General features: G+C 32.6%; 3 protein-coding genes across 3 annotated transcripts; all 3 read right to left on the bottom strand.

The window, feature by feature from the left end:
- Positions 1-3,546: 3,546 nt before the first annotated feature.
- Positions 3,547-8,095, bottom strand: LOC144548892 (katanin p60 ATPase-containing subunit A1-like). Its single transcript, XM_078297601.1, has 7 exons — positions 7,863-8,095; positions 6,716-7,226; positions 5,699-5,896; positions 5,213-5,457; positions 4,748-4,906; positions 4,359-4,446; positions 3,547-4,272 (listed from the first exon to the last, which is right to left on the bottom strand). The coding sequence occupies exons 1-7, from the start codon at positions 7,979-7,981 to the stop codon at positions 3,991-3,993; spliced, it is 1,602 nt and encodes a 533-aa protein (XP_078153727.1). The 5' UTR covers positions 7,982-8,095; the 3' UTR covers positions 3,547-3,990.
- A 1,751-nt stretch (positions 8,096-9,846) lies between these two features.
- LOC144549046 (uncharacterized) lies at positions 9,847-12,399 on the bottom strand. The gene is made up of 3 exons (XM_078297806.1): positions 11,991-12,399; positions 10,998-11,416; positions 9,847-10,590 (listed from the first exon to the last, which is right to left on the bottom strand). Exons 1-3 carry the CDS (start codon positions 12,153-12,155, stop codon positions 10,143-10,145), a joined length of 1,032 nt encoding a protein of 343 aa, XP_078153932.1. The 5' UTR covers positions 12,156-12,399; the 3' UTR covers positions 9,847-10,142.
- A 703-nt stretch (positions 12,400-13,102) lies between these two features.
- On the bottom strand, positions 13,103-17,100 carry LOC144549113 (nudix hydrolase 20, chloroplastic-like). Its single transcript, XM_078297859.1, has 9 exons — positions 16,854-17,100; positions 16,187-16,251; positions 15,919-16,102; positions 15,728-15,808; positions 15,347-15,472; positions 14,769-14,848; positions 14,552-14,667; positions 13,813-13,933; positions 13,103-13,439 (listed from the first exon to the last, which is right to left on the bottom strand). The coding sequence occupies exons 1-9, from the start codon at positions 17,067-17,069 to the stop codon at positions 13,370-13,372; spliced, it is 1,059 nt and encodes a 352-aa protein (XP_078153985.1). The 5' UTR covers positions 17,070-17,100; the 3' UTR covers positions 13,103-13,369.
- Positions 17,101-17,869: the final 769 nt, after the last annotated feature.

The raw sequence follows: 17,869 nt of genomic DNA, 5'->3' as shown, positions 1-17,869 counted from the left end.
AAATTATAAAGTTTTGCTTTAAAGACAAGTTGCTAATAATGAAATTATCATTAATCTTAGACATTAAACATAAATATCACATTAGATTAGAATTTAAAATAGAAAGTCGTAATTTTAAATGCTCTAAAGAATGGCCCTGTTTCAGTGTCATTTAATCAACATAGTCTAATGTAGCAACCTAATTCAAATAACTTTTGCTTTAATTATAAAAGGAGAAACAGGAGAGAGATAGAGTACTGGTGTATCAGTTGAGTGCGTATCCTCTGAGATATCTCAACTTTTGTATGACCGACGTGTCCGGTGCCTATTCGGAGGTGATGTAGGGGTCAGTATTATGTGTGCTTTGAGATTCATGCAGAACGTATGTAAACGGTTGGGATTTTCCATAAAGTCACGCAAAGTTTCAGATATCTCAGAGGATACGAATTCGTATCAGTTAGGGGTGACAAAAAGGCTCGTAGCTCACAGCTCGATCTGATTTGTTCATTGATAACTTACTTGTTATTGGACCGAGCTATTAACGAGCCAGCTTGTTAGTGGCTTATTCCAGATTAAACGAGTTGAAGCTGAAGTCTAGTTTGTGCATTTTATGTTGTCTAGTTCGATTCAAAAAAATTATAGAATTTATTTTCTTTTTAAAACAAAGTTCAACAAATATTTCCTTTTGTACACATGTTTATATTTCCTTTTGTACAACAAATATTGCATTTTATTTAAGACCACAATATAACCAAAAACTACAAGGCGGCAAACAAAAATAATTAATGATTTAAGAATTACAATAAAATTCATAATCAGAAAACATGATCTCAACTAATTAGCTGGATATATAATACAATAGGTTTTCTAGTTGGGTTATTCTTCATGAAGTAAATTACATATTTTACTTTATGTTCATATTGATTGATATTAAAGTTTAAATAGTCGATCTGGAATCAAATTTTATATTTTTTTGAAATGTTTTTACTATTATTTTAGAATTTTTGCAAATGACTATTTTTTATGGTCTAGAAAATTTATGAAAAACCACGATTTTCAAACATTCTAAATAATAGTAAAACAATTTCAAAAAAATATAAAATTTGGTCTCCAAACTCATTTTATTATAGAGATCATGTTGAACAGTCTAGATCAATCTTTTAAATTTAAATATATATATATGAGTGTGAAGTACAACACACCATTTACTTCATGAAACACAATAGCCCAACTCAAGATTTTCAAGAAATAGAAAAAAAAAAAAAAAAAAAAGTGAGCAGAGGACATATAAATAAACATTTTCTTTTTAAAAAGAATAAACACAAATAAAGAGTATAAAATGATAAGTCCACATAAAGAGTATCCCACTATCCCGTAAGATATCGTATCTACTTTAAGTTAATTCCATCCGAAGGATAGAGCAAAGACATGGAATTTAAGACCATGCATTCTGTCTGTTTTAAGATCCGTGCACTCTGTTTTAATATTTATGTGTATCTGCTTCAATTTCGTGCACACATATCTTAAAAAAATAAGACGGTTTTGGAGTCCATTGAATCTAAAAATAGATCCGATCGATGCTTTGTTCTATTGATGCAAGGGGCTGTTGAGTTCATGTAAGATTAAAATAAAACGGTTCAAAATGAAAAGTTAAAATAGCTAGAATAGAGAATACAAACTTTTTGTTTTATTAGAATATATTATTCTGAAGAGTTTTGAAATTTGACTATTATAATACGACAAATAATAGTTATTCTTAATTCTACTATTCTAACTATTCTTATTTTACAATCAAACATATGCCTGAGATACATAATTAAGCCAAAATTTAAGAGATGTAAGACAACAAGGATGAAATTAACAGATATTTACTTCATGTAAAAGACAAATTGTGGATTGATTATGACAAGTTATTTTTTTAAGTACAAAATAAGTTTCTGTCAAAAAAATCCGAGTTTTCTATCCAATTCGACCAATTTATTTGATTATGATTCCATTGTTAAGTGACTGATTCCGATTCAGATTTTAATTTTCAGAGTCATGATTTTCCCTTCAGAAATGTATATATGATATCTTAACCATGACTATTAATATTTGTGTTGGCAACTGGTGATCCTGGCGTAGGACTTCCTCCTGGTGCTGGATTACAAAACAGTAAAAAAAAACCAGTGTTTAATGTCAAATTAAAAATCAGTTTGTCAGAAAAGAAAAAAATAAAATAAATTGACAACAAAATATTAGAGAATAGGTAGAGCAATTAAGAGCTGTAAACTGTTTTCTGATTTTATGGAGAGAGCTGAGAGCATGTGTTGCATTTTACTTGCAAGACCTTCCAAATTTTAGAAATAAAGATACAGTGTACACCTATGTTGTATGGATACGGGTATCGGGGGATGCGATATAAGTATTGATATGACAATACAATAAGGGTATCAGGTGGTACGATATATGGATATCGGGTGATACGATATGGGTATTGATACGGGTATCAGACAATACGATACGGGTACAGATTCCACACATGAAGTAACATAATTGTACACCAATATGAGTAAGAGGATACATACCTGATCTGCCTGCTTGCACAAAACTAACTATTACTGTAAGAAGCACAATTATTGAGGCAACAATCACATTTTGAAGACTCTTCATCTCTAAACCTCTCTAATTGCTTTGATAAAATTTAGATATTTTTTCCTGTTTTTATAGAGAGATAGCTTGTGTTGCATTTTGGATTATTGGCAGAAATTTCCACGCGCACGTAAAATACGACTTTTGTTTAGTCAGTCAGTTTGAACAGATTGACGGTTTCCTCGAGTAAACAGTTCAATTGACAGCATTAGTAAGTAGGTACAAGTAGGAATCTAAGAAAGTCATACTGTGATCGGATACACCATGCCACAACATTAGAGTCATGTGCTGTGATTCACATGTTCTATGCCGTGATAATTCACATGGCATAATAATTTTTTGAAAATTTAACATGACACGGAATGTTATGCAAAAGATCTAATCACAGTACAGTACGTAATCGCACGAGTCAACGTGTAACTAGGACTATTAGATCTTGATCGAACGGTGAATTTTGAATAAACTAACCTAAATTATAAAAATAATAATTAAACATGACCAAATTACAAATGTGACAATTCACGGCATGAATACATGCTATATCAATCCTTTCAAATTTGAACACAACACATAAATCTAACTTAATCACGACACAACATATGAACTGAATCATGAAAAATTGGTCTCGAGCCAAAAAATAAAATGAAATAAAATAACATTTTGAAAATTTAATCTTTAGGTTGACTTGTTATGAAGTGAACTGAAGTGTACTGTTTTCTTTAATTAGAATTGACTTTATATCCAAATTTGCTACCAAAATTGCTCAATGGATTTGCTCAAACTTCAAAGGGAACAGCTTACCATTTGAATTTTATATTTGATCCTGATCAAGTGCGCACACACTCTGACTTCCACAAAAACAGTAATATGAAATGCACAGTTCCTATGTACCAAATTTTACAAATCAAGAGGCAACCAACAACAAATTCAAAGAAATTACACACACAATACAATAGCTCACTCAAAAAAGTGTGCATCAGTTCAAGTGGGCACATTACAAAATTAAAATACATGGGGGGGTTGGGGTTTCACCCCTCAAAAACGTCAAACTTACGTATTCCCCCCTTTAAAGTTCATAATATCATATTTAATATTCTAAATTAAAAAACTCACCAATTCACCCATTTTATTCTCTTTTATCATGACTCATTTTAAATTTATGAAGTACCCATTTTACCCTTCATTAAAATGAGTTTTAATAGAAAAGAAATTAAAATGGGTAAATTTGTGAGTTTTTGAAAGTTAGAAGTGTAAATACGATATTATGAACTAGGGGAAAATACGCAATTTCCAATTTTTTGAGTGATATACATGAAATTCCCCCTTAAAAGAAAAAAAAAAAACTTGAAAGGAAAACAAAGTACAAATAAAAGAAACAAATTAAGCCGATCCGAATTCATTAAACCACTTCTCGTGTTTTTCAATATCATTTGGAGAAACACTTCTCTGTACCTTTGCAAGTGCCTCTTCGAAATCGCACATTGCCACGGGATCTTTCGAAATTTCATCTTTAGACATGTTCTTAATCTCATCCCTTGTTTTCCCGGCAATTTTTCTACGCATGCCATTCATAGATGCGTCACGGCAAACATTCGTGAGGTCATCTCCACTGTATCCTTCTGTGCGGCGGGCCACTTCTTCTGTGTTTACATCTGTTGCCACCTGTCAGAGGGGGGAGAGAGAGAAAATGGTGAAATTATGTTCTGAAGCATTGTAAATAAAAAAAGAGAGATTAATTTAATATTTACCTCAACAGTTCGTAAATTAATCTTGATTAGCTCCTTTCTACTCTCGAAATTTGGGAGAGGGATGTATATACGCTTCTCTAGACGCCTCCTATTTAAGTTCAAAGAAACATTTTATAAAAATGAACGAGTAAAATAGTTCTTCCCCACAACTCTTCCCCACATTACAGAAAAGGTAAATAGAAGTTTCTCTCTCCAAAATATTTGCCTATATTACTTTAGAAGAAAATATCTTGTGAGGGCTTACAACAAATTACTCAGGATTCAAGCCCACTTTGGGATTTTTCATGCAAAAAAGTGTGTTTTCTGTGAGTTTCGGTTTAGCAGGAGAGAGAGAGAGAGAGACAGCATCTGTCAAGTTATTCATAAAGAGAGAGAGAGAGAGAGACAACCTGAGCGCTTCGTCAATGTCCCAAGGGAAGTTGGTGGCGGCCAAAACCATTACAATCTTCTTCTGGCCATCATCGCCAGTAGAGCTATTGTTCACTCCGTCAATTTGCACAAGAAGTTCCGACTTTACCCTTCTAGATGATTCATGCTCACCCGATGCTCTGAAAGAAAAAAAAAAAAGCAATTATAATCTGATTAATGTACCTGTGATATCATTTTGCATATACATTTGCATACATAATATCAAAAATTGGCATTGTTTTCTTCTCTCTTTTTCTTCAAAATTACTTTTTCCTGGTAGATTAGTAAAGTTCTAAAATTATCAAAAAGCCTTACAAAGGTGTCAAAACTTCTGGAAAACACGATTTGAACATAGAAACAAAATTCAAAAGGCAAATGCATACTTTGACAGTATGTTAAAGACTGGATAAAATTACAAATATGACCAAAATAAATAAATAACATACCCACGGGAATTGCAGAGGGAATCGATCTCATCAATGAAAATGGTACTGGGTGCATATGCTCGAGCCAATTCAAACAAAACTCTAACCATACGCTCGCTCTCTCCTCTCCATTTCGATGCCAGCGTGGCAGAGGAAACATTAAAAAAGGTGGTCCCACATTCCGTGGCCACTGCCTTTGCCAGTAGAGTTTTTCCTGTACCTGGAGGACCAAACATGAGTACCCCTTTCCACGGCCTACGTATTCCCTAAATCAAGCAAAAAAAAAAAGGAAAAATTATTAGCACCAAAGTTGCTTATCTATGAATGAAAATAATCACAGCAGTACACAATCTGAACCATTCAACTAAAAATCTTGAATAAATTATGCTCCGGGACCCACATAGCCACCAGATGCATAGTATCTCATAGTACAACTATACAACTATACAACTATACAAATATACAAAAAAAAAAATAACCGCAAGGAAAAGGAGGTTATAAATAAACCTGAAAATATTCAGGCATCCAAAGAGGGAGAACAACGGCCTCTTCTAGAAGCCTTTTGGCCTCACTAAGACCTGCCACGTCATCCCATCTGACACCTGGCGTGTTGTCGAGCACATCTCTCTCCAGCATGGCTGCCAGGTCACCATCAGGTCCCTCGTACTGTCCTCTCTTCACCTTGCCATCCTCCCCATCCCCACCCTACAATGAAATGCATCCACTATTTAGATCTAGCACACAAAAAGGTGCCATGGTACTATGCATAGCGCATATTGCTCTATACTATGGATCAAAATCTTCATTTTTCAAAGTCCAACCAAACCAATCTGAACAATTCAATATGTTCTCCATATGGAAATGTACTTGTAGATCAAATTTTACATTTTTTAGAATTCTTTTACTATTTTTTTAGATAGGTAGAAAATAACTTGATCTAAAGATTCTAGACCATTATCAATACAAACGTTAGCGGTTTATGCCGCTAACCTTCAAAAAAAAAAAAAGATTCTAGACCATTCATAAATAGTGATTTTCTACATAACTTAAAAAATAGTAAAAAAAATAATAAAAAATATAAAATTTAGTCTGCAAGTTAATTTTCATATGGAAATCATGTTGAATGGTTCAAATCAATTATTTGGACTTCGAAAACAAAAAATATTGATCCGTAGTTATAAAGTGCTTTGCAAAGGAATATTGGAAAACAACTATTCCTTTTAACTTTTAAGTGTGAACTCTTGTTACATTTGCATTTCTGTTCTCAGGATATTTAAATTATGAATCATAAATTTCAACCCTAATTCTAGCATTCACAGAGAATACATTTACTTGGGGAATATATTGCTACATACTAGTTAAACTCTACATTAGCTTCTCTAAAGAAAAGAAGAATAAATCTATAAGTAAATACGTAAATAAATTCTAGATTAGCAAATTTCTCAGCTTATTGTACCAAAATAATAATATCTAGTACTAATGAGGAAAAAAAATAAAATAAACATAAATGTAAACAAAGATGACCTGAGAATCTCCTTTGCTAGAATTTCCTTTCCCTTTCTTTGCACTGGTACCACCAACATTTGATGACCTTGTACCAGTAGCACCTTTCCCTGTACCAGTACCACCTGATTTACCTCCACGCGTACCACCAGTACCCACTCTGTTGGTACCAGTACCACCTCGGGCCCACGCCCCATCATTTGAACTCCTCCTGTTACCTCCTCCTGCTACCCTCCCTGTGCCAGAACGCCTCCCTTGCTGATCCCTGCTTGGTGGTCTCCACACGTCAGGATCGTCAAAAGGAGATGCGCCCGGTGCACTCGAGGCTGATGGGTACTCATCCAAGGGCTGAAAGACAAAATTGGAGCGGGTTGGAATTGGAGGAGAGGATGATCGGTGGGTCCCAGGAGCATCCTTGAATGATCTGAGCTCAGTTTCGAGTTGCTTTACCACCTCTATTTCTTCTGAGATAGCCTTTTTGCAATTTGACCATTTTGCCCTTGTTGCTGGGTCATCTAGTGTGCTTAAATGCCTATTATGGTGAAACCGAATAATTAATCACTACCAAAATTAAGAAAACAGAAAAACAAATGTAAATTTGGTAAGCTTAATTACTCCAGTTGTTGATTTCATATCAGATCTACATGAGCTCCAGTAAAATTTGAGCAATTTACCTGGTAAACTACAATTTTAACCTCAAACAGGGAAAAATAAAAAGAAAATTTTATTTTATTCACCAAAATTGCACACTTTTTCAACTGAACAATGTAATTTGGGAACTAGTTCAACATGCCAGGTCTACATGAGGTCCAGTCAAATTGAGGAAATTACAAGCAAAAACTGATAAACTACTTCCTAAATTGCAATTTGAACCTCTTTTTTTTTCAAAATTGCCCACAATTTCAACCCAAAAATGTAATTTGGGAACCACATTGCATCTCCAAGGAAACAGTTCAGCATACCAGATCTACATGAGGTCCAGTCAAAACTGAGGAATTTACGAGAAAAAACCAGATAAATTATTTCCTAAATTGCAATTTGAACCTAACTTTTTCAGAAATTGCGCACAATTTCAACTCAAAATTGTAACTGGGTAACCACATTGCATGTCCCAGAGAACAAAATTGAAGAATAATTGAAAAGGGATGAAGAAGAGAAAGGTAGGTACTTGTTGATCTGAGCGAGAGCTCCATCGAAGAAGATAATGGAGGTGTCGTAAAGCCCCTCGAGCGCGTACTCTCTAGCGAGCTTAACGTGCTCTTGCAACCCCGCCAATGCTCCCACCATTGATTGGATTTTCCTTGGATTAGGGTTAGGGTTTGAGAAATGAGAAATGAGAAATGCTCCTCTCTCAGGCGACTAGCGAACGAGGTCGGAGAAGAAAAGAGTGTGTGTGCACGATGACAAAGGAGTAAGTCCGATACCCATTGGATCTGTTTTGGGTCCAATGGGCTCCACAACCGTCCGATTGTTATAAGATTTGTGAGCACGAATATTGATGCAAATTACACGAATTTTAATGTTCATCGGACGGTTAAAGATCTATTGAACCTAAAGTAGGTCGGAGAAGTAGAGTGTGTGCTCGATACAGATACTTCTCCTCCTCCCTTCAAATAATTGGGTAAATATTGTAACAGAGTAGTTTTTGCTTCACCCAGCGCACGGACTATAGAATTAAAAGAGTGCTGTATATGGTCCGTGAGCTGCGTGAAGCTAAAACAGGTCCGTTAAAATATTTACTCGAATAATTATTTTTTCTTTTGTTTTGTCTTTTTTTGCTTTTTTGCTTTTTGTTGATTTGATGGGTTGTTTCTTTTTTGGGTACGTGAAATGTCGCGCTCAATTGATTTGATGTTTCAGTAATTTTCAAAACGGAAATTTTGAACATTTGTTTTTTTAATGAAAGGATATGCTTTGAACTTTAAGGGCATATTGGAATGTTTCATAATAATTTTCAGTATACCAAAATTTTACAAAATTCATATTTGTATTTTCAAGAAAATTAAGGATTGGTCTTAATTATTTTGTTAATTTAATTTTGAATTGATTTTTTAATAATTGCATAACAAGTTTATGAGCAAACGTCTCATTACGTTTAGTAATTAATAATTATTGTTTAATCATTTTATTAAATATATTAATACTTGTTAATAAGAATAATTGTATTGTTATTAAGCATTTTAGAAAAAAAAAATTTCTAACAAACTATTCACACGGTGCATCTGACATAATTTTCAGCACATTCTTATAACTCTTTAAAAGCTTCATGGATATAAATTCTCTCAATTTTTGTGAATTCTCATACTCACAAAATCTCATCCCGTATAATTTCGTAATAACTGTGCTTTGCCTTTTTAGCTAAGCTTACTTATTGAAGTACTTGGACAATATCTTGACAATTTTAATACATATTTTTAAATCAATGAAATAATTTTGCAATGTACAAAATAAATTTGTTGGTATGTATTTGGTGAAATATCATCGTAGATTGTTGGTTGAGAAATTCAAATCACTCAATTAATAGAAAAAGGGTACTAAATCTCATTATTTGTTTTATAAACATGATAATTGCAATGTATCAATCATTTCTTTAATGCGTATATTTACATTTAAATTTTATGATTTATTTATCGTCAAGATGTTTAAATTAACAATTGTCGAGTGATTATATATCTTCTGTAACTAGACCTAAATCATAATAAACCAAATAGCACCAAAAACAAATTAAAATAAAATAGGAAAAAAATAAGAATTATGTTACCCGGGTCACATGTGCAAGATTACAAAATTGTCATCAAAATTATTTGAAATTGTCACTTCTTAAGACTGTGTTATAAATAACGATATGCAGTTATCGGACGGACAGGGTACCGCCAAGCGATTAATCAAGAATATCGGAAATAATTGACCGATTAATTGAAATTTTTTGTAACGGTTTGATTACCACCAATGACTAATCGGCCGATTAATCGGTCTAAATGAACGTTTTTTTGCAACACTGCTTAAGACACAACCATATAAGTGACTTATAATAACTTAGTTAAATATATGTTAAAAAATTCCATATGTGCATGATTTTGTGTCATAAACATGTAAACTTTTTTTTATTGAAAAAGTATTAAAATTAGTAGAAAAATAAACTATTAGTTCATATCATAGCAATAGGCACACACATTTTACAAATTTTACACAACAACATAGCGGGAAGGATTAAATAAAAAATTCAAAATTTCAAATCAGAAAAAAGAAAATAGCTATTGAAGATATTCTTCATTCTACTAAATTTTATTATTAGTTGAAAAATATTCAAGCTACCTACTAAAAGATAAACCACAATATCCATTAATCCATGAATGTGATCATGAATGCATCCAATTGCAAGTATTAATTCTATGGATCCTCTCATTAATCCATAATTATCTCACTAGCTATAATTAGTAGCTACTAATTAATTTTCATATCCAAGAATTTGCCTAACTCTTTCCCGTTGTTCGTCAGTTAATTTCTTCGGGAAAACCACGTTAAATTTAATTCTCAAATTGCCCTTGTTCCCCGGGTCTTTCGAGATAGGCATGCCTTCATTAGCAACTACAAACTCGTCTCCGGGTTTGATAATAACATCATCCATAGGCACGATGATATTCCTGCCATCAAGAGACCGTAGGTTTATGGTGGTACCGCCCAAAGCATCGCCTAAAGGAATGGCGAGTTGAGTGACGAGGTCATTGACATCTCTTGTGTATACTTCATGAGGCTTCTCGTCTATGACAAAGACGAGGTCCGGTTCCATTTGGTTTCCTCGATCACTTCCCATCCCGGGAAATGTCACTTTCGTTCCTGCTTTCCATCCCGGCTTAATAGTGATCACTAGTATCTCTGTCTCTGTTCTCATTTCCCTACATACATCAAAAATAAATTGCCAAATTAGTTAGTCCTTAATTTGATTGTTTAATATTGTTTTGAATTTTTCCAACAATCTAATTATAAAGAACTTGTGAACACACAAAAGTGCTAAAATCAGAAGGAAATTAATTACATAGATATACCAACACTTTTGCCAAACTTCATCATAATTATATATATATATTTTTTGGTAATATCGAAATTCAAGTGTTCAAAATAAATAAATAAATAAATAAGAACACAACTCCTCCATTGTTATTCAAATTTGAAAATCAGAAAGGAAATTAATGCTAATATCAACACTTCAAGAAACAAAAATGTAAGAATCTAAGATAATTCAAAAAGATCATGCAAAAATAGACAAAAATAGTGAAAATTGATAAAAAAAAATCATAAATACCCGGTAGAGGCATCGATCCCTTTCCTCGAGATCTTCATCCTTCGTTTAGATCCAGTATACAATTCCTCGAGACTACAAAGCAGCGTATTCTCAATTGTTGTAGTATTTTGGGCCGGGTAATTTGATGCCCCACCCGAACTGACTCCTCCATCAACGGATCGAGAATTACTTTGGCGGTTCTCGGGTTGGGACCCACTAGAGGAATTTGTGGAGGCAGAACGCCACATTGGTCCAAAATCGAACTGCTTTGAACCAAAAAACTCGGCAAAAATGTCTTCGGCACTTCTCGGTCTATAACAAGAAGCTCTGTCAAAAGGAAAACCGTTTTGTCCCGGTTGAGAGGATGATGCCCTGTGGCCTTTTAGGCCTTCTTCCCCATAATCATTGTAGAATGATCTCTTCAAGGGATCAATAAGGACCTGCATTTCATTTTAAGGTATATATAATCATATCAACATGATTTTCTATTGTTAAAAAGCAAAAAAAAAAAAGCAAATCCAGATCAATGATCATAAGAATATATATAATAAAAGGGCTTTTTTTCCAGAAAAAGTAAAAAAAAAAGGAGGATAATTATAGCATTTGTTCAATTTTAATAGTACATCTAACTTATATGATATATATATACAAAAATATATTATTGAAATTAAAAATTAAAAATTAAAAATGTAGATGTATTTTTCGTTGCTTTAATTGCACAGCATTACATCAAACAAATTAAAATTTCTAAAATTAGAGTTTTAATAGTTTTATGATGATCAATTTTAAATTTACTCAAATTTGATACACATTTGATCTAAATAATTGATAACACATCTACAATTAATTTTTTTAAATATATGTACCATCAAACTAAATATACAATAAAATTACCCTAAAGAAAAAAAAAAGCCAAAAAGCAGAAATCAACCAGCAAGCAAAAACACATCACATATTATTACCAGAGATTAATTAACAAGTCAAAAAACAGAACAAATCAAAATTTAAAAGTACCTCATAAGCTTCACAGATCTGCTTGAAAAAAACCTCAGCCTCTTGTTTATTGGTCAGGTTCTTATCGGGGTGCCACTTCAGCGCCAGCTTGCGGTAAGCCTTCTTCAATTCGTCATCTGATGCATCTCGATTCACATTTAATATTTCATAGTAATCTAATCCCATTGTCCAAATTAACCAAATTCAATTTAAGGCACCTTGCATTGTGTTCTTCCTCAATTGTACAGCCTAGTAACAATGGCAAAAAAAAGAGGGATAGAGAGAGAATGAGCAAATGTATTGACAGAGATAAATTGATAGTTGTAACTTTCTTTTTTTGTCTTTCACAAAGAGATAGAGAGAGAAAGAGCAAGTTGATTTTCAACCAACCAATTTTTATTAAGGTAATTATGTTTGGATATTAGAATCCTTAAGAAGTATTTTAATATGATGCATACAAAAATATAATATACAACACAAGGTTGGCTGCAATAAATCAAGAAAGATAGACCACCTAATTTAGCAAAGATTTTTTTTTTCTTTGAGATTTACAAAATTCACCAGATGGATATTATTTGGAAACAATAACCCTCTCTCTCATTTCTTTATTTCTTTTGTGTAAAGAATTCCAGTATATTCTTTCTTTAATATATTTTTCTGATTCTCCACCAACATTTGTTTCAGTGGAAATTGTTTTATAATTACCACTTGAAATTGATCAAAGATGTGTAATTTGTGTTTAAAATTTGTATTATAGCATCCAAGTTTCCAGTATGTCGCACCATAAATACGAGTAGTATTAAAATGCATCATTGGTTTTGTTCCAATTCAATTAAAAAACTTACAGTGGTGAGAGATTCAATTTCCTAAATCAATCGTTTCCATCAAAACCCATTCAATTAAAAAAAACTTTTCATTACAAAAAGGGGGAGGGAGATATATCTCCATTTTGAAAGTCCAAATAGTCGATCTGAACTGTTCATTATGATTTTCATATGAAAATGTACTTGAATGTTAAATTTTACATTTTTAGAAGCTTTATATTATTCATTTTTCATTTGAAGATGATGTTGAGTGAATCATATCGACTATTCAAACATTGAAAATAAAAATAAAAATATAAATTCATAGCACAGAGCGATGCGTGCTATGCATAGTACTCAGTTCACTTCTATTCACCTCCTGAAATTAGAACTCGAAAGCAAAGTAAAAGGTGCTTTTTCCTTCCATTTCCTTCCCTTCCTCCACATTCACCCTCTCGGGAGCACACCCATACACACGAAATTGCTTCAAGCAGCATTTAAGTACCAGTAAAATCCAATAAAAAAAAATTAATTTCATAGCAACTAGGAGAAAAAAGAACTTATTGTTATCAAATACTTGAATTGGAAATGTCATAGTCAAGTACAATCGCTACTCCGCAAGCTCTGTAACAGTTGTAGATAACCTTCACAATCAGGGTCTATGTATCTATAAATAGACAAACAACCAAATAACAAAAAAGAAATTAATAAAAAAAATTAGATTTTGCAAATTCACCCATAAACAATACCAAATTTTTTTACATGTGCAACTGACACCCATCATCTATTTCCAACAATTTTCAATATACCCAAGCATTAGACTAACAAAGAAAAAGCACCTCCTACCAAAGATCGACAAATTTTAATCTATTCCTAATGAGCTATGGTTTCTTTTCACTTGGAGATGACCAAACTTGAATTAAGATTAGAAAATAGTTAAATTGGTTGCTACATTCTTCATTTGCTGCATAAACCTAGAACTTTAATATGCCCTGTTGATATAAGAGTGTGTGTGTGAAAGAGAGAGAGAGAGAGAGAACCCATGTCGAAAGAGGAAGTCGAGAATAACAAGGCAGCAATTTGGCTTGTAAAATTCAGTTCTTCTAATGATATTGGCAGCTTGAGAAACAGTTATTAACCTAAAACTATCCACCTCTCCATCTGAAAAAATAAATTACAATACCACAAAAAGTAAAATTCATAGTTGCTGTCTTACAAATTCTGATCCGATTGACATTAGCACAAATGAATGAAAAAAAATAACAATTATAAAAGGGTAAGAAATAAATGATGAAATAATGGGCCATTTTGTAAACTTCAAAAATGTGTATATGCATGAAATTTCTTGGTTATCCAGTGGTGTATGCACCCCACATAATTGAATATAAGAAAAGAGTGAGGCTATGGCAAAATGCATATTACAGAGTGGCCTGTACTATGGACTCATATCTCTATTTTCAAAGTTCAAATAGTTGATCCGAACCTCAAACATGGCCTCCATATGAAAATGTACTTGCAAACCAAATTTTTAAACTTTTTAGAATTTATTAGCTAATTTTTTAGATAGGGAAAAAAATCACTTGATGTGTAAATTCTAGATCATCAAAAGTTGTGATTTTCTACCAAACTAAAAAAATAGTAAAAAAAATTCTAAAAAATGTAAAATATCACCTCCAAATATATTTTCATATAGAGGAAATAGAAATATGGATCTATAGCACGGGCTGATCTGTAATATGCATATTACCATAGCCTCACTCTATTTAAAAAGAGTAGAACCTTCATTTTTGGGAACAAAATCTGGAGGCAGATTCAGATCATAGCAGAAAAGTACATCTCTTTTATACCTATATCCCTCAATATCCATGTACGAAACTGCTCCCACAGGTATAACACTGGAAAAAAAAAAATTACCGCCACAAAAATATCAACTATAACAATAAAAAAAAAACACGAATTTCATATTTAGATAAATGTACAAGGATGTGTTGTATACTTGGTAGATATAGATGCCGGGATTCCAGCTTCTTCTTCACATTCCTTAATTATGTTCTTCTTGCATGAAATTCCATGTGGCTGAAAACAAAATTAATATACTAAATTGATATATAATCTCAATGCTAAATGCCACCAAGCTACATTACATTTCTAAAAGAGTGAGGCTAAGGTACTATGCATAGCGTATATTTGCCCGTACTATGGATCAATAATTTCATTTTCAAAGTCCAAACAGTTGGTTTGAATCGTTCAACAAAGATTTCTACATATATAACTACTTAGAAATATCCTTGTATTTTTTAGGTATTTTGTTGAGAATCTTGGTTCTCTATGTTGAGATGTCTGTTATTTTAATACTGTAAAAGGATTTCTAATAGAAATTGGTTGGTTAATTCCCAATTTTATCAAAAAAAAAAAAAAAAACAACAACAAACCAATAATGAGTGATTAGGTTATGTTAACATAAGGCAATTCATTCATTTTTGTTCTCACTTAACTATTAACTTTTACTGTTGGGTTTTATTTGCAAAATATGAAATATTGGGTACATAATTATAAACTATCCAAAACACAAACCAATCCACCGGCAACAATGTGATCGAGCATTCCAGGAAAAGTAGGTTTATCTTCACTTCTTTTAGCAACCCACAAAAACTTCTCACCGTCAATCTCCACATATCCATTCATGTGCACTCCATAAGCCTAATTAATTGATCAAAATAGGTAATGTATAAATAATAAGTAATAAGGTACAAAGAAATATACATGTTAGCAGTTCCTTGCATGGTAACATAAATTGACCAGTATTTTCTGGTAATTTCTGGTATTTACCAGTATTTTCTGGTATCTATGTAATTTTCTGGGTTTCTTCTGAACTATATACTATTGTCTTTTAGTTTAATGAATGACCAATGGGTTTGAAATAAAAAAATAAATAAATTGAAGGGTATTTTAGACCTTTATGCCAAAATAAGGGGCAGCTGCACGCTCCAATGAGAAGAAAGGCGGCACTCCAAATGCTAATGTCACAGGATACAACTGAATTATATATAAGAAAAGAAGTATAACGTTAGACAGAGTTATCTCAGTATATAAAACATGCTATTTAAATTTCACAAAAGGCTAATTATGAGAAAGTATAGAAGTACCTCATTTCGAATACCTGGAATAAGGTTGCCTAAGCTTTTAATGACATGTGCAACCGCTTCCGTTCTAGCCTCGTATGTTTTTAGTGAAGGATTAAATCTAAGATGCTCACCTATTTTTCCTATCCCATTTTTATCTTTTACAATGCTAAATACATCATTGTGTTTGCTCAAGTGCTCGGTGAATCTGAAACATAATGAATTCAAAGAAAACTATTGAGAATAAGTAACAGTTAAAAAAAAATTAAAAATGGGATAAACAAAAGATTACGCTTTGTGAGTATAGCCAGCAATCTGATTATCAATCAGGAATGGCATGAATTCATCCTTCTTCTCCTACAATTTTTTATAAATTAATTGTAAATTCATAAGCACTAGTGTTTTATCACAAATGTAATCTTACCAATATTACCTTATAAGTTTGCATTATCAATCAAATGAATATCGAATAAAAAAAGATTTGTGTAATTAGGAAAACCCATAACGGCTAGTAGAAAATTAGGCAAACATAAGGACTAATTAGCCTATATAAACCCTTGTAAGCAATGTACTGAAAAATCAATAAATGAAATTGTTTCACTTTCAATTCAATCTCAAATTCTAAAAGGTACCATAGCCACAGTGGCAAAATTACAAGCTTAAGAGTGTATAAATACGTATTACAAATCAAACCAAAATATGCTGTACCATTTTTATATGAAAAAGAGTACCAAACAAAAATTTCAATTTTTCTAGGGGTTTGCATGTAAAACTGAAAACAAAGGCAAACATGGATATACCAATTTGATATGATGGGGAGTATCAAATAAAAATTCTGTACCAATTTGATATGAGGAAGAGTTTCAAATAAAAATTCCAAATTCTGTACCAATTTGTATTAAATAAAAATTCCAAAATTTCCAGGGCTTTTTGTGCAAAAAAGAGAGAGAGAGACTCACAGATCCTCGGTTGCAGACACTAACTCTCTGGAAGAAACCGGAGAGATCCAACGGTTCATCGTCGTAGATGGAACCGAACCGTAGAGCATCGGACCAGTCAAACCGAACCGATGAGCCGGTGGAGGCGAACCGGGTTGGGGTGGAAGTAAGGCGCTTAGTAAGGGAGCATGGCGGGAGAGCAGAGAAACGAGGAGGCGAGAAGGGGATTGAGGGCATTTTGGTAATTTAGATCGGTTGTGGCTTCTTCGAAAAAAGGTGTGCGCTCGCCGCTCGGTAAAGATTTTAACTTGGGAATTTTTTATTCGTATTTTTCTTTATTTTTTATTTTTATTTTAAAAATGAAAAAACAGGTATATGGTATGTTATATTTCAGATTTTAACTATCTTATAATATTATTATCATATTTTTTTTGTCCTTCAATCTACATCGTCAACAGAAAATAAAATAAAATAATAAAACAGAGTCAACTACAAAGCATAGTAACCGGTTATTTAATTACGCATGTCTCGAAATTTTTATCAATATCCAAAAAATATTAAATTTCAAAATCAACATCCTGTTTGACAATATTTCCAAAAGTATCCAAACTGTAGATTTTTTTCACATTTTTAGATCGAATTAGCGTAAAATTATTTCACGGTTTTAGACATCTCAAAACTGCACGGTTTCACAAAATTGCAAAAAATATTTGCAGTTTTGGATTTTTGAATTCTAAAACTGCAAATTTATATTTGTAGAGACTATTCCGACCTTCCAAATTTCTCGCGAGCACCATTATCTTTTTTCCAAAAAAAAAATGCAAAATGGAGCTTCATATCTCAAATTAAACTTGCATTTTTCATCCAAATCGTGAGAATTGGCCTGATTTCGACAAATATTCGGTTGAATTGATCCGATTCCATTGAGTCTAGCTAGTGATTTTCATAACAAAACTCGTCCACTGCGTAACTCGGGTTAATTAAACTCGGATTGCCACTTGCTGATTCTGTTCCGACTCAGTCAAGTCAACTTGAAA

This window comes from Carex rostrata, chromosome 34, assembly GCF_964058835.1.
Source record: "Carex rostrata chromosome 34, lpCarRost1.2, whole genome shotgun sequence".
NCBI lineage: Eukaryota > Viridiplantae > Streptophyta > Magnoliopsida > Poales > Cyperaceae > Carex > Carex rostrata.
Note: the sequence above shows the minus strand (reverse complement) of the source record. Positions and strands in the feature narration are given on the sequence as shown.

Bases quoted from the DNA above. Each gene is read 5' to 3' on its own strand.
- LOC144549113 (XM_078297859.1), bottom strand. From the start codon at position 17,069: ATGCCCTCAATCCCCTTCTCGCCTCCTCGTTTCTCTGCTCTCCCGCCA. The intron at 16,103-16,186 runs GTAATCTTTTGT...ATTATGTTTCAG, and splicing joins GCTGGCTATACTCACAAAGC to ATTCACCGAGCACTTGAGCA. The intron at 13,440-13,812 runs GTTCTCTCTCTC...GTCTATTTATAG, and splicing joins GACTTCCTCTTTCGACATGG to ATACATAGACCCTGATTGTG.
- LOC144548892 (XM_078297601.1), bottom strand. From the start codon at position 7,981: ATGGTGGGAGCATTGGCGGGGTTGCAAGAGCACGTTAAGCTCGCTAGA. The intron at 4,447-4,747 runs GTTGTCTCTCTC...GAACTTAAATAG, and splicing joins GACATTGACGAAGCGCTCAG to GAGGCGTCTAGAGAAGCGTA. The intron at 4,273-4,358 runs GTAAATATTAAA...CCCCTCTGACAG, and splicing joins TTAATTTACGAACTGTTGAG to GTGGCAACAGATGTAAACAC.
- LOC144549046 (XM_078297806.1), bottom strand. From the start codon at position 12,155: ATGGGATTAGATTACTATGAAATATTAAATGTGAATCGAGATGCATCA. The intron at 11,417-11,990 runs GTACTTTTAAAT...AATGAAATGCAG, and splicing joins AGATCTGTGAAGCTTATGAG to GTCCTTATTGATCCCTTGAA. The intron at 10,591-10,997 runs GTATTTATGATT...TGATGTATGTAG, and splicing joins GGGATCGATGCCTCTACCGG to GGAAATGAGAACAGAGACAG.